This window comes from Amblyomma maculatum, chromosome 9 (genome assembly GCF_055883805.1).
Source record: "Amblyomma maculatum isolate TAMU_Amacu chromosome 9, ASM5588380v1, whole genome shotgun sequence".
Lineage (NCBI taxonomy): Eukaryota > Metazoa > Arthropoda > Arachnida > Ixodida > Ixodidae > Amblyomma > Amblyomma maculatum.
The window spans coordinates 95,502,336-95,519,130 of record NC_139352.1 but is presented as its reverse complement, the minus strand read 5'-3'; the positions used below and the strand labels follow the sequence as shown (position 1 = coordinate 95,519,130).

General features: G+C 47.6%; 1 protein-coding gene across 2 annotated transcripts in view; it reads left to right on the top strand.

The window, feature by feature from the left end:
* Positions 1-4,485: 4,485 nt before the first annotated feature.
* Positions 4,486-16,795, top strand: part of LOC146179780 (OTU domain-containing protein 5-B-like) — a 31,819-nt gene continuing 19,509 nt past the window's right edge. The window contains exon 1 of one of the 2 annotated variants that reach the window (XM_084579339.1): positions 4,486-5,160. In XM_084579339.1, the coding sequence (XP_084435465.1) occupies positions 4,681-5,160 (480 nt within the window). In that variant the 5' untranslated portion in view covers positions 4,486-4,680. The remainder of the gene's footprint in view (positions 5,161-16,795) is intronic. The other variant, XM_084579338.1, reaches the window with a different exon arrangement.

Sequence of the window (16,795 nt, the reverse complement as noted above, 5' to 3'; positions counted from 1 at the left end):
AACGCTATCGCGTTCCATTCTTAAAGGCGAAGCTTAAGCGTCCCCGTAATTTTCTTTTCCTTTTTCCTACAGCCACAAGAACAACGCTGACATCGCACAGCACACGGGCGCCTCTGATCGTTTCGCCTCCACCGAAACGTTGTTGTTGTAGTGGCTGTAGGAAGAAGGAAAAGAAAATGCACGGGCCTGCTACTGGCTCTGTAGCTGAGCCACCTCCGCTGCCTCGTGCAGACAGAAGAGAAAATAAAGAAAGAAAAGAAGGAGAGAAAGACGCGCGCCGCAACAACAGCCGTCGTCCACCACCGAAGCGGTGGCGGGTGCAATGACGGCCTACAACATAAAAATTCGATAGCAGGTAAGCGGCCGGCGATGACCTACCTGTCCCAGTCCCATCAGGGGAGTGCCTGCCTCCACCGAAACGAACCCGGCCAATTAACTTTCATGGCCGTACAGGCAACCGCGGCACGCATTGTCCGTCTGCGCATCTTTTTTGTTGGGCAATAAGAGTTAGTTCTCTCTATAGGTCTATTATCCTATTGTGGCTGTAGAAAGAAGGGAAATAAAATGCACGGGCCTGACTGTCTCTGTAGCTGAGCCACCTCCGCTGCCTATAATAATTGGTTCACAGGAACGGAAAGACGCAGTATATGTCACACTTGCTCTGTGGACACCTCAACCGCGCCGTAAGGGAAGGGATGAAGGTGGGAGTGAAAGTGGAAAGAGAGAAAGGGAAGCCGTAGTAGAGGGCTTCGGAGTAATTTCGACCACCTGGGGATCTTTAACGCGTGCTGACATCGCACAGCACACGGACGGCACTTCGTCACATGGGAGTGCGGAAGAAATCAAGCATTTCACAAACACAAAGCACCAAGTACGGAGCAATGGGAGAGCCGGCTCACCAGCTGCGAGCTAGATGCCCAAAGGGCACTCATAGCACACACAAGCGAGGTGGCCCGACTCAGTGGAGCCCTGGAGGGGCCCACCCGCGGCCAAGGAGGACACAGACTTCAAGACGAAGACTCGGTCCTCTACCGCTACTACTTCTTAAAGAACCAATAAAGTTTTCATTCATTCACTCATTCGCCTCCATCGAAACGCAGCCACGTGCGCTGACATCGCACAGCACACGGACGCCACTTCCCCGACCAGTAGACCTTGTCTGGGTACCAGCCCATTCGGGCAACCCCGGTAACGAAGCGGCCAATTCTGCTGCTCGAGCATACGTCGACCGAGCAACAGATACCGAGGACCTAGGCAGTGCCAGAGATCGGCTGATCACCTACAACGACATTACACTACACTACCGGTCTGAAAGACTTCACTACCCTCCCCCACACCCCTCCTTAACTAAACCACAACAAATAACATGGAGACACCTTCAAGCCCGCACCTTTCCCTCCCCAGCACTGCTGGCACTCTTCTCCCCCTCTACTCATCAGTCCGAATGTTCCCTCTGCGAGGCCCCGAGAGCTACATTCGAACATATTATGTTCAGATGCCCGGAGTTTCAACCACCGGCCGAATGGCGCCTTACGGACAACGAGGCTTGGGAGATCGCGGTCTCCAGCTCAGAACCGGCTCCACAAAGGAGACTGGTCGACTGGGCTGAAGCGGTCGCCGTCAGGCACTGCCTGCTGGCCACCACCCGTGATCAGGAGCCGGCCCAGCCCTTGTAACGAGTATTTCGCGGCTCCACTAAATAAAGTTTTTCACCACCACCACCACCACCGCCACTTCGTTTCGCCTCCATCAACGGACAGAAGAGAAAATAGAGAAGAAAGAAAAAGAAGAGAGATAGACGCGCGCCGCAACAACAGCCGTCGTCTACCACCGAAGCAGTGGCGGGTGCAATGACGGCCTACAACAGATTAATATCGGTGGCAGGCTATAGCCCCCGCCGCAAGCGGCGTCGACCTACCTGTTCCAGCCCTATCAGGGCCAGGATCAGCCAGCCGCTCTTCATGGCGTGGGTGATAACACGTTTTGGTCCCGTGAATGATGAGCATTTTTGGCAGGCTTGCGTAAGCATTGCTACAGAATAACAAAAATAATTACGAGGGACTTTAGCGACTAATAGTGATAGGCAAAAGCCTGAAAGGTGTCTTGTCTAGCGCGCTTCTGCCATCTGAAATCGCACACTTGAACGCGCTGAGGTTATATGAGGCGTTGGTTGGTTCATAGGAAGGGAAAGGCGCAATATCTGTCACACTTGCTCTGTGGACACCTGAACCGCGCCGTAAGGGAAGGGATGAAGGTGGGATTGAAAGTGGATAAAGAGAAAGGGGGTCCGTAGTAGAGGGCTACGGAGTAATTTCGACCACCTGGGGATCTTTAACGTGCGTTGACATCGCACAGCACACGGAACTTCGTTTCGCCTCCATCGAAACGCAGCCGCCGAAGCCGGGATTCGATCCCGGGAACTCCGGCACAGTAGTCGGGCGTCTTACCACTGCACCACCCCGGCGGGGCTATATGAGGCGTATAAAGCTAAAATACGTATCCTATTTTTTATTAAGGCGAAAGCCTTAATGGCTCATGCTTGTCGCGGACAGTGCCCCGCTTTAGCGGTGTTCTGATTGGCCGAGGGGGGTATTAGGTTTTGGTTTGCGCGTGCGCCTGGGTAGCGTACCGCTGCCAGCAGTTACGTTTGTGGCTCGCGTGCTCAGGCCACCGCTGACGCAAGTTGTTACATGCGGCGCGCGGCCCCTCGGTAGCGTTGGCCTGGTGGCTCCGTGGACGGCATCAAAGGTGCCAGCAAAGACGAGGCGTCTTCTAACGAAACAACCTTTACTGCAACATCGTGAAAGAACGGGCAGAGAAGCTGACCCGGAGAGAATACAGACACGTTCATACAGCTGGTGTCTAGCGTCGTCTCCACGGAGCGGTTGTTGTTGTGGCTGTAGGAAGAAGGAAAAGAAAATGCACGGGCCTGCTACTGGCTCTGTAGCTCAGCCACCTCCGCTGCCTCGTGCGAACAATATATATATATATTATGTTGAGGCAGAAAAGGAAAGAAAAATAAAGAGCCTCGGCCCGTGTCACTTAGTATCACGGGCAGACAGAAGAAAAAATAGATAAGAAAAGAAAAGGAAGAGGGAAAGAAAGACGCGCGCCGCAACAACCCGTCGTTCACCGCCAAAGCGGTGGCGGGTGCGATGACGGCCTACAACAAATCAAAATTCGGTGGCAGGCTAGCCTCCGCCGCAAGCGGCGGTGACCATACCTGCCCCGCCCCATCAGGGGAGAGTGCAATCGGAGTCGGCCGCTGCTTTTTATAGGTTTTCCAGTTCACAGGGAAAGGAAAAGCCCTCACAGGAAATGGAGAGCTCGGCAAGTCTGGGCAAGATGGGATGACTCAATCGCAGGTGGTCCGAACGCATCTCCTCCACCTCCTGCAGACGGGCGAGGGCGGCGCACTCTCCCCCGAGCTCCGGGCTTGGCCGGCGTTTGCACACACACGCACGCACACACATTTGGGGCGTGGCAGGATCACGTTGAGACTTGCCCGCGGGAGGAAGCGTTGCGCGGCCGATGAACGGCGTCGAAATGGCCGCGATCCGCTCGCGGTTCTGATTGCTAAGCGGTGGCCGCGTCAGCTGTCCCACTTGTCGGTGGAGAAACGTAACAGGGGATGCGTCTCTGTCATCTGCAATGCCACATTTGACGCGCGCCAAAGAACGCCACGTACGCGACAGGAGTGATGGTGTACCGTCCAAACCAAGTCCGCCATGCGACAGGATCGAGCGATGGCGTACCATCCAAACGCACACTTGTCGGAGAAAGTGAGACACATACAGCGCCTTCCCTCGAGAAGTCTCACCTTGTCTAGCGTTCCTACCATCTGCAATCCCATACTTGAACGCGAGCCAAGGAACGCCACACGACAGCCGTCGCAAAAGCGGGACACACTTTGTCCACGACAGTATGAGCCATTAAAGGCTTTCGCCCTAATTGGTTTACACGAAAGGAAAGGCGCAGTATCTATCAAACTTTCTCCGGCAAGTGTGTTTGGACCAAATTTCAATCGGTCTTGGTTTGGACGGTACACCATCGGTCCTGTCGCGTACGTGCGTGGCGTTTTTTGGCGCGCGTCAAGTGTGGCATTGCAGATGGCAGGGAGGCATCCCCCCTCGGCCAATCAGAACACCGCTAAAGCGGGATACACTTTGTCCGCGACAGCATGACCCATTAAGGCTTTCGCCTTAATAAAAAAAAAGGATACATATTTTAGCTTTATACGCCTCATATAACCTCAGCGCGTAAACACGCCACAAGCAGTTGAAACCGAAACTGTAAGAAAGGACATTTATGTTATTTATTGCTTTTTCGCGAAATTTCTCCGGTATATAGTCATGTTCGGTAATATGTCGTGCGTTATTTTATATACAGGATTGTACTCGCAAGTTGGATTTTTTTTTACTTTTGTTAGAAAAAAATATGTTTTTGATCTGGCGACACTGTGTAATTTTAATCAGCATGACGTCACAACGCATTAGCAGTCGCCATCTTTGGTCGAAATTCTGAAGTTCCAGCTGCTGCTGCTGCTCTGTGTGTCATACGGCTGCTTCGGCTCATAAACGAAGTGATATTTCCCTTCCTTGTCAACTCTCAGTGCTCCTGCGAGCCAACTACTGAGGATTGATGACTTCCTAGCATCGGTACACGAAAGGAAAAAGCGCCATGACCATTCTGCCCACGAAAAAGTCGTCGCAGTCGAAAAGCGAGGGCGACGGCTCCGACCCGAGCTCGTTTCATGGCGACCGCCATGGTCACTCGGGCCATTCTGCCGAGCAGTACAATTTCGCTAACCGCAACTCGCCGCCACGCTGGGCGGCGGCCAACGCCAGCTCGCGGGACGAGAAGCGGCCCGCACACGCGTCCGCCAGTGGTTTCGACGAGTTCGACGCTGTCGACAGCGGCCCGAGCCACTCCAAGCGCAGGCACAGGGCATCGCCTCACCGAAGCCTGCGCAAGGCCCACCATCGCGCGTCTGGCGTGAACAGCTTCGCCGCCAAGCCGAGCACGTCGCAGGGAGCCAATAGCCCAGCGGTCGAGGACGCGGCCTCGGCGTGCGACGACGACGCCGACCCAAGCGGCTACAACTCGGGAGACGAGTACGACAAGCCGCCCGAACTTTGGACCACCGAGGAGTTCAAGGAGGCGAGTTTCGCTGTAGTGCTCTTTCCTTCCATGGTGTTCGGTTTTTGCGTTGCACGTCGCCCTGAAGGAAGGGACGAACGGGCGTGTCTGCGTGCTGTGCGTCTCGAGCGGACAGCGCGAGAGCCATGTTGGAAGTTCCCCGAAGCCCTGCTCGCAGACGCGGGTTAGGGCAGTAAGAGGTCAGCGTGTGAAGGGCAGGTCAGCTGCTCTGACGCAGATCTGGGCACAGGAGGAAAACGTTCCGTTACGCAGCTTCGGTGGCCAGTGAATGCGTGACTACGATCGCGGTTCTTCGCACAGCCTGACGTAATACTATTCGCGATAGGGCAGGGTGACGCTACAGTCTCCTGGCACGCCGCCCGAGCACGCGCGCTTACGCTCACCACGTAATACCAATACGCGTCCCAAGTGTGGCGGGTGGTGGTACCCGTATTTAATAGGCAAATCATGTTTTGTTGCCACTAGGCCGGGCTTCGTTGCTCAGTCGGCACTGTTATTTGTTCAGGTCTCCTCACCCACCACCGTGGTTTTGCTGAAATACTGGTGCTATATGGGCACCTATTTACGAACGCTCGGTGTCTAGCCGTTTCGTTTCTGCGTCTTATTGTTTTCGTATGTTCCGTGTTTAAATGTCCAAATTGTGGGACGATGAATTTGGGCTTTTATTGCTGCTAGCAAGCGCTGGAATTTCTCTGATCTTCAGTGTTCCACCAGGTAGCAGTACAGCATCAGAAGGTTTGTTGCGCATAATTCTACGCGGGAGTTTGTTTACCAATGTTTCGGCCGTCATATCAAAACAAGAACATACAACCAAAATTTAGGTGCTCTGTCCCCTAAATAGTGCTTTCAGTGTAACCACTTGAATCCAACTGACCTGTCTCAGCAGCATCTGGAACTGCATGTAGATGACAAAGGTTGTAGTGCCAGGTCAGCAGAAGCAAGATGTGTTTTTCCACGTTAGGCATTGCACGAACAATTAAGGCAGTGAAGCTAGAGTTGTTTGTTCTCCGTATGTTTCAGTTGTCAAAGCTGAGGGAAAGGTGTTGCCTTTGCACACGTTAGTCAGTTCCCTGTGCAGCGATAGGAGTTTGATGTCACTGTGTTGTGAAAATATCACTGCACACAAGGCGAGGATGCCCACCTGTCTGTTTACAGTGCAGCATTTCACTTTTAGCTCTGCTTGCGAATATCAGGGAAATTAGTTTTTCAACAGTGAGTCTATATTAATGGCTAGCGTATGTCGATTTAGGCCATACTCTTTGTATTGGGTTGCTGCTTGCTCACAACCGTGATAAACCAAAGTAGCAAGAAAGGCACAGATTACATTAAAACAATAAATGCAAAAAACAAACACACTCAAACTCTGTGCATGCTGCTCAAAATGTTGCCTGCTGCATACGCATCATCTTTGTGCTGCATTGCCACCAAAACTGCAACCGTTGTTTCATATTGGTAGTGGTGTCAGCCAGGTCTGTTTCTTCGTTGTTCCGAAACCAAGCACAGTCACCAGTGATGGTTGGGATATGGACATTGGGAAAAATACTCTGATATATGCGGCCACAAGCTCCATTGTCTGGTCTGCAGGATAGCAGAGCCCACGGGCCTTAGCGGTCTCATCAGTAAAACGCACTCTCCACATTCTCGTGCATACACCTCGGCTCAGCTAGGACACTCAGCCACTCCCTGCTGGTTGCTGTCCCTTCTCTACAATAGAGGGCTACTTCTTGCATACCTTCTGCCATTTGCTCGTCTCACTGTTCTGCACCTGCTGGTAGATATCCCTATCCTCATAGCCTCTGCTGTCAGGAGGCTGATTGTCGGCAGGTAGAAAGCGTGACATAATGCATGACGCGGCATGTCCATCTAACCGATACGTATGTAGTGCATGTAATGGGTGTTGAAAGCCCTAGAAACCCTTTTGCCTCTAAAATGCTGTAGGAAGGTCTTGAAGGTCCTTCAGTTTACAGACCTACTAAAAGATTCTTGAATTTTGCATTCTTCTAGGTAGATTTATGGGCCACTTCTAGAGCAAAAAAAAAAGGGGGGGGGGGGTATCATTAGTTTTCCCTGAGAAAAAAAAACCAGGGTTCAAGATTTTCTTGATTTGGTGTGTGTGTGCGTAAGTGGGGGACAAACCCCACCTTAGATCTGCCCCTTGGCTAGGCTTAGTGGTTTGACTGAACATCAGACATTTTCTTCTGCTTTGTGGTCAGTTGTTACATTGTTAAATCCATATTGACTGGCACTGCACAACTGAGAAACAGGTAGCTGCTGGCTTCCTTCATATCTGCATGTCATAACAAGAGGGCCTGGGTTCTGGCGGTCTTGATGCCATAGGCAACATAATTGCTTTGGAACAGCTTTCACTCTTGTGTTAGATCATGTTTCTTCATGGGACACTCGCATTTATGCATGATATTATATGACTGCTGTTATGGACAGGAGTAGTACTGTTGAACACTCTCTAGGATGGGCTAATAATAGATACCTATGACAGTAGGAGATCATACAGCCATAATATGCGAAATTCGGAGATGGCAGCTTCAGATCCAGCCAGCGGCATGGGGTTGTTTTTTCTACTTTGTAGTAAAATTATCTGCCTGCTATAAAATGGTTGTTATTTTTATATTGATCAACATAGCAAAGTTAAAAAAGCATTAGCCTTGGCTTTCCTTGGCTTTGGTGGCTGTTAGCTTCCTTTGTGTACCTGGCTACATTGTAGTGCATACTTGTGGCCAGTGTCCACTTTTACATATTTGGAACATGAGCCGAGAAAGCCCTGCCTTACTTTCTCATATTCTGTCCTTCCTCTTGGCTATGCTTGATCAGACAGTGGCCGCTTGCAGTGCGCTGGCGGCACATCTGGCAGGGTGTTTTTGTTTGAAACTCATGAGCAGATGTCACCATTTCTCCCGTGGGTGATGACAGTCTGACATTCGAATTGTTTTCTGTTTCATTTTCGTTATATACCTGTGTTGCCATAATACGGTCGGATCTCTCTCCACAATATTTGTGTTGCTGGGAGGTTAGGTTATCTTGCATGTAGACAGCTACCTGAAGGCTTACAAAGGTCAGTGGAAAGGTTTGTGTGCAGGCCTTGAAATAATAAACATATAGTTCACCCATCTATCCGTTCTGTAGGGAGCTGCACGCACACACACACACACACAGACACACAAACACACACATACACAACAATGATCCCACAAAAAAACATTGCTGAAGTGCTTTTAATCTCAGAATTTCATTTAGCAAGTAATTAAAAAATGTTTGGTCGTTAAACAGGCATGCAGTCTGCCCCGCAATGCGAGATTCACAACGGTGCAGAATAAACTGTCCCTGCCAGGCGTTGAGCCAGTGACTATGTAATTGAAAAAGCTTTGTTGATGTACTTTAGCAGCCCATAGTTCAGTCTGCAGTTTAGTACTAGCAATAAGCATAATCTTCTGTATTATGACATTGAACAAGGCCCTCCAAAATTACAAAGGAACTAAAATATTTAATTTTTGAATTGCTTGCGTGTTTTAAGACAGCTTATTTCACTTCTTTCTTTTCAATAAGTGATTGACCTTGTCGAATGTTTTTTGTGGAAATCGTTGCATGACTTGATGGAAATGTCACGTCAAGGCCATGAACTCTGGAAACCACTTAATTTTTTTACTTTCAAAACTGCCACAGCCCCCGAGTTGTGTAAACACCCGTACACATGCTCGAATTATGTGTCATGAAATTCGGACAACCTCATGTACCGGATTAGCTGATCTAGCCAACATGATTCTTATAACCATAATTACAGCGTTAATGCAGTTTTATCTCTGGCTTTTTTTGTTAGTTACTGCGATGCTTTGGTGGTGTTATTAGTATTATTCTGGACACTTTGGAGGCAGAAAGTTTGCTTGCGTTCCAAGGCGAGAAGGTTGTAATTGTTAAGCATATCCCCTTCAGGCGCGAATTAAATTTTCTGAAAGAAAATATTTTTCCTTGTGTTATTCATGATCAGTACACCAGACAGAAGTCAAGTGCAAGAAATTACGCCAAAATTTTCATATTTGAGCCCATTTTATTTGCGTCCACGTTTGTGGACATGGCGCCTCAAAGCTCCTACATGAGTGCAAACACTACAACATTTTCTTGTATTCTCTACTAAGTATGAGGAATGAATAAATGTTTTACTCTGAAAATACCTAAGGTACAGAAGAGTAGCCACTTGTTCAAGGCTTATGAAATAGATAAAAACAGTCATTCTGTGACGACAGGCAAAGAAAAATTCCGCCGGCAGCGAACGCGGCTCTTCGAAGTGCAGCCCTGGCGTCTGCATCGTTGTGCGTTTGGTATGCTCATAACCTGGGGCCAGTGGTTGGTGCCATCATAGCGTGTTGTGCTTGTTGGCAATGGCTCTGCATTGTGAGGCTTCTTTTTGATCTCCTGTGGACCTTCGTTGCTCGGTCGGCCTCGCTTCTTTGGGGGTGCTTTGTTGCAGGCGACTAAGCTATTAGCCACATCACTCTGAAATGCGAGCAAATCTAATGTGCTTTTTTTCGGCAGTTACATATTGTTTGCATCTCTGATGTACTCCAACCAACTGTTGCAAAGAGCAAATGAAACAAAATGCGATATTACTCGCACCGGCCACTTCCTTGTTCTTGTGCGCAGTGGGTAGAGGGACATCAAAAAATCCATCTTGTTGATGCCTCCCATGTACTTGTTGTACTCGAGGATGACTTGAGGGCATTCAATGTCGATGTGTGATTTAGAAGACTCGCTCCACCTTCGTACAGTGCCTGCTTCGCCTAAGCCCACGGCAGTTGAAGCCATGTTCACAATACCGTTGTCATGCCAGCGCACAAGAACAATGTCGCCATTTTCTGAAATCTCATCAGAACTTCCCCTTCCTTCCTTCTTTAATTCTTTCTCAGTTTTCATAGAGCAACCACACAATCTATTTGCCCTGATTGTGCCGCTTGCCAAAATTCCCATTTCTTTGAGCTCAAGAAACAGCTTCACATCTCAACAAGCCGCATTACAATAGAGCCGCCAAGTCCAAGATGTGAGTGCTCAATGCTGACACCAGTACCCTTGCCCTGATAAAATTTAAAATCATGGGCTACGCCATCAGAGCTGCATCGCACGAATACCTTCACGCCTTCAGGGTTTGGTTTCCCTTTAACAAATTGCTTTGCAGGGACCCGCCCGGTGAAAGCAATTCTCGTCAATGCTGCAGTGCTCCAAAGGCTCCAACTCCAAGCATCGCTGCCCGAGTGTCTCGAGAAGAGGTCGCACCTTCCAGAACTTGTCCTGGGCGTTAATATCTCGTGGTGCATTCGAGTCAGTGATGTGGAGAGCAGCCCTGAGCTTAAAAAATCGCTTTGCACTCAGAGTCAGCAATAGTTGGAATGCGCGTTGATTTTTCCCAATACATCCGCACTCGTGGGAACTTTAGCACTCCCATAATCATCAAAATCCCCAGAAAGACACTTATTTCTTCAGGTGTAGCTCTGAGCTGTAGTCCATTGCTTTGCAGATAATACATGTTTGTGTATCTTGCAAAGTCTTCAATGAGGGATGTGGTGATATGTCTTGAAAAGTACGCCATTGGATCTTGTGGCAACGAGCCTCCTCCTTGTGGGTTGTATTCGCAGTTTGCATTATCTGGAACAAACCTCCCCTTCACCCACTTCACAGAAAACTTGGCACTTCGTGTTTTCTTTTCGGGATCTTTGCTGTTATCCCGCGAAGTGCTGGGTGCCGCTACCACAACTGAAGAAGAAGGTCTACCAGCATTTGGATCCTAGATGATAAATTACAGAATTAGTCAATCAGTACAACATTTACCAATGTTCATGTTACCTTGTTTTCACCTTGCCATTCCTCTGTTTCATCATCGGAGAGGTCTTGTCGGAGACATCTCCATTGGAGATTTTTCTAAGCAATGTTTCAGCGCTCGAATCCTCCAACTTTCTCCTTGTGGATGCATGGTTTTGAACACCTACGTGGAATGAGCCAATCTGGTGCTGTCTGAGCGCAAAAAAACAGAACATTGAGGATAGAATGCGGCTCTTTGATATTGTTATGAGCCACCGTTCTCTGCGCACGAGAAGCACGAGGACAACACGAACCACGTCAATGGTTTCTTACTCGAGCGAGCGCGCGTGCCTCGTTTTCTTGTTCCTTGTCCTCGTTTCTCTCGTGCGCACAGAATGGTGTCTCGTAACAATATTTTCGGCACTAAGGCGCCGTGTCCACATTTGTGGACGCGCAATTCTGAGAGCCCACCGAAGCATTCCTTCTTTGTCTACGGTAATGAAATCCAGCATGCCCCTTCTACATTACCTTACTGGCTTATTTCACATGACAAATTCCGTTTTTCACGACCATTTGGAAAGAGAGCACGCGAAAATAAGATCAACTTACTCGCCCCGCCGTAAAACGTGGAGACGTCCATCTTGACTTCTTGTTTACGAACACATTTCGATGTACCTGCAACAGATGGCGCCACATACTTGACAGGGAGGGGCCAGTTGTTTTGTGCGCCAAATTCAAAGGTGGGAACACTCCTTGCGAGGAAGCTACGACGACATTTGGGTCGCGTCCACATATGTGGACGCAGCGTCTGAAGGGGATATAGCGCAAAAGTGTGCATGTTTCATGACATTCCATTGTTCTTCATTCTGGGTGCTCAGCTACGCTGGACTCCGAAAAAGGTGGACTCCATCATTCATCGGCTTGTTCCATATTTTTATTATGTTTGCTGTAGAGTAGATCCACACAACCTTTTTCTCTGTCTGGATTTGAGGAAACGTTCAGTGCGGTTGTACTTTGGCATATTTCCTTTCTGGTTGATGGGTGCCAAGCTCCCCCTTGCTCAACGGCCGGTAGGATGGCCAGAACAGCATGCATTACAATATCATCTCCACAAAATTATGCCTAGCGTATCCGAGCATTGCAAGCTCTGCATTTTGATGCTGAACTGCCACAAAGGAAAATGTCTCTTTGGCTCATTTCAAAGTGAACGGTTTTTGTAATGACTCTAGGGGCTTGAAATGATCGAATTGACATGATATGAATTGACATTGGCATGGACATATCTATATGCTCATTTCCATTCCGTTGAGAGCACATTGCATCAGTATGCAGTACAGTCTGCTTACTTGTATGAAAGGTTCTTTTGAATTCAAGATTTTTTTACTCTTAACTCAGGATGCAGCCCAAATGGTAACACACACACGTGCACACACACCCAAAAGGGAAATAGTTAATTATTTGCACCCTGGTAATTGTTTTGAGATAAGGCTGAAAAATTTTGTTGTAATGACTGGTCCAAGCAGCAATTGTTGCTGAGGAGCTCCTCAAATGCAAGCTAAACAGCACTACATCCTCATGGGAAGATGTAAAGTGGCTCACTTGGTGAAGATGCCCCCAAAAATATGCGATTTAAAGCTTTAATGTAAAGATGGGGATTGATTAAAAGCCAAGCACTAATGCATTGCAGCACCCAAATAGTGGTGCTTATCACAGCTAATTGAGCTCTTGAAACATTTGCAGAAGTTTTTTGTTTTTCGCTAGGTGGGAGACCTCCTGCAGTGGGCCCTTGATGTTTGGGAAATGCGTGATGTATACGATGTCATCTACACTTGTACAATCCCTCATGTGTTGCAAGCCCTATCTCTTCTATAAGTGTGTGGTGTCCCTTTCACATTCATTGCTGTTCACGGGTGCCGTTTGCTGGTCTCGTTTTTCCTTCCTAAAATGACGTTGCACAAAAAGCACAATATTTTAAGCAAAGACGCTTCCTCTTATTTGTTTGTTTGGTTTGGCTTATGAGGTTTAACCCACACTGGAAGATGCCTGGTAATTTTTTTTTGCTATCCGGTTCTTGGTGTCCACTTCCATTGCACAGTACACGGGTGTCTTGCATTTCATAATATCCACGGAAGCGCAGCTGTCACAGCCAGAGTGGCCGCTTTTTGGTGGAGGTGAAAACCTTGATGCCCGTGTGCTAAACTTCAGGTGGTCATAATTTCCGGAGCCCTCCACTACAGCATCTGTCATAGCCTGAGTCGCTTTGGGACATTAAAACCCATAAACCAAACCAAACCAAACTTGGTCCTCCAAGCTCTGTAGTCAAGTGCCCTTGCGGGGCAGAACATTATGCCTTTACTTATCTGCGATGCGAGATTATGGGTTAGCATTGGCACATTGCAGCAGTCTAAATTCATGCTTTGCTTATTTGCTTTCATGCTGATGGATTTCGTGACAGCTGTTATGAATGCAAAGTCTTGTGCAGTGGACACTTTTATTTAGTTTCATTTTGAGGTTTGTACATTTGCATTAAGTCTTTTGTGCACAGCTCAGCAAGTTGCAAAGTTGTTTGTTTTATCCAGAAGCTTAGGCTCTGAAACCTGTTTTCGTCACAAACTTGACAGCTTAATTTGAAGATGCAGTGGAGAAAACAGTTGAATAGGAGTCTGTTCGGTGCATTATTCATCATATTTGACCTCGGTGAAAGGAAGTCACATCATCGAACTATTTTCTTTTCTCTTTTGTCTCTTGCAGTATGTTATTAGAGCATTTGTTTGGAATTAGGCCTAAGTTGTCTGACTGGGGGAAACTGAGCTTGGAATTATTGCAGACATGTTTGAAATTTGAGTTATCAAATTATATGCATAAGTGTACCTACATGTTGGGTGGAAGCTAGCTTGTGTAACTTGCAAATTTTAATACTAATAACCAGCATTGTTTTAATGGAATGCTTTGCTGGGATTAAGTAATACCTAAATTTTTTCTTCGTGCAGTTTTGGTTTCAAGTATTGAATAGTGGGTTTGACGCCACAAATGGATTGAGAAAAAAAAAAGAGATGTAGTCACTTTGTTTATGTAATGCGGTTTTTGGATTGTTTTCGAAACTGTTTTTGGAATGAGCAAGCTCAAAGGAGTCCGACTGGCCTGCACCAAGAGCATCCATGGTGCGTGAAGTTTTCCCTATAGGCACGGCGATGCCCACTTCTATATTTTAGTTTGTTGTAGTCGCAGCAAATGCAGTCCCATTTTTGCTAGCGGTTAAAAACAGTCACAAGCAGCGTCCTTAAAAGTTTATGAATGACATAGAGCTGTTTCAAAATGATTACACTTTTTAAAAGTGGGATTACTACTGATGAAACAAGAAATATTTTGTTTTTATCCTTTTTCGGTTAATCTTTGAGGCTGATTGCTTGCGTGCCTGCAAAATTATTGGCAGCAATGGAGACATAATGTCAGAGCTTGGTGCAAGATGATGGACCCTCTCGGTGACATTCGAGGTTGCTATAGTTTTATAGCAAATAAGAACCTTGAAGGCTCTTGACTCGATAGCTTTTGAAAGTGCACCCACATGGCAGGGGTATTAAAGGGTTTTTCAAACATTTTAAGTTGGCATTCAAATCGCATTTTGTGAAGGTTCCCTCACGCCAGTACAAAAAAGTCAACATACTTTGTAGAAGTGTATTAAAAGAGCAAAAAAAAACAGGAAACTGAATCTGGACTTGGACCAAATGATGTCGTGATAAACCAACCTTAGCAGCATGTGACGTCGTGAATACCGTCTATCGCAAAGGCAGTCGGGTGCACGTTTTTCGGCAGAATTGGCGACTTCAAGGGGCAGCTTGGTGATTATCTGTCGAAATGACAAAAAGCAAGCTCGGCTTCTGTCCTTCAATGACGGTCATGTGTTCGGTGACATTGTACGTGCAGTGCTGCATGCAGCCTGTTCCCAGATCTAAAAAAATGTGGTCCCAGCTGTGTTAAATGAAAGCTATCACATTTCTGAAGTTTTGTGTAGTTATACCATCATGGGCCAATCCCTGCAAGGCATGGACTAAGGACGATATTAAGGCGCAAGTCTTTAAGCGGTCATACTCGCGTCCATTGCATCCAAAGGCTGGAAGAAGAAAAAGAAAAACTGCTGGTGATAATAACAATAACATGGTATTTGCCACCCTGGTAGAGAAGAACGACAACAGCAAGTTGCTAAGCAAACTGTGCACACCCTCCTTAATCCTCGGCGACAGGTGGCGGCGCTGAAGCGCATGTGCAGCTGGGTTTAGCAACAGTGACGTCATCTGCACTGGTAGACAGAGCGAGTATGTGCTGCGACGGCGCTCCTTCGCCTGACGTGTCGTTGCAGTCGAGTGAGTCGGATGGCTCCCAAGTGGCCCAGTGATTCTGCACCAAGCGGTTCGGATAAGCGCAGGAAGGCGGATTCCCTCAACACCAAATGGCGGAAGGTTGAGCGAATGTGTCAACGGCTGCTTCAGGCTTTTCTGGGACTATGCGGAACGAAAGTGTTTGCGACGGCGCAATGCTTTGCCTGGGACAAAAACAAGGGAGGCAGAAAGGAAGCACCAACAACGACTAATTGGCAGTCGATGGCAGTTGAAGTGGTGTGGCAAAGGCCTTCGCCTAGTGCACTTTAGGCTGGCAAAGTGGCCCCACAATTTTTAAAATTCTCAGTAGGTAATACCGGACTAAAACAACACAGATGCAGCAGTGATATTTCTGCAGCAATCAAAGAAGCAAATTTGAAGGGGTCTCTTGCATCATTTTTACTTCCAGCTATGCACATGGCTTGGCAATAGGATCATGCTCGCACACACAGTGTAGAGCCTAGGGAGCACTGTACGTGCCGGCAGTGCACCTTTGGGCATGTTATGTGGTTGCTGCATGATATTCGTGAAGCTGCTTTCTCATTGGGCATATGTAATTGTATTCTTGGCATACCTTCTGCAGCTCTGCAATAGCAAGCCTTATAGTAGAAAGGATGGTTGGTTGGGCTACAGGACTGGGAATGTTCACATTCAACCTTCAGCTGTTTCCCCCGCTTGCCTTCTTAATGTTTTGCTGTGGGGCATTTGCAGCTGCATATGAGCAGCTGCTGTACATAAGCGACTGATTGGGCAATAAGAACCTTAGTTGTTAGTTAGCACTCTGTCCTGTCACTTTGTTCCTTCCTGTGTTTGTCTGTGCTATAAACCATTTTCAGTACTAATGGATGTTTTGGGTATTTGAGTGACCCACAGGGAAAAAGGGGATAGAGAATTATTGGGAATTTGTTGTTTCATTTTGTAACCTACAAAGCTGTGTGGAGAACAGGAAGTATAGCAGTGCTGCTTCCACCAGTGAAGCCCTTGGCACTAGTTTCATGTGCCGTGGTCTGTGCAGGGGAGTATGAGTAGACCATGGAGATTAGTCCACAAAGAGTGTGTTTGTATGTCTGCAGCGCTCAGTGTGCAAATGACAGTAAAGCTAGTTGCTCCAAGTGCGTTTAGATGAGGCCATGTTAGCATAGAACTTTCAAATACCTCTTGTCATTCTTATTCAGTATGATGCAATCAGTTTGCAGTCAGTGGTAGGCCAGCTGAAAAGTTTTTCTCAGCCCAATGCGTTCACTACAGAAACTAGTTCCTCCATGTCCTGCCTCCTTGCTGTTTGCCTATCCTTTCTTTTACAACCGACTGCTCAATACTGACAGGTGTGGAGTGAGGCATTGACATAGATGATAGGAACTTGGTCGGCGTGGACAAGTGGCTGTCCTCAAAAACACTTTCCACGTCAAAGCGTCTGACTGCTTGTCTTGGTTGCCCACTTGACCATCTCTTGCAAT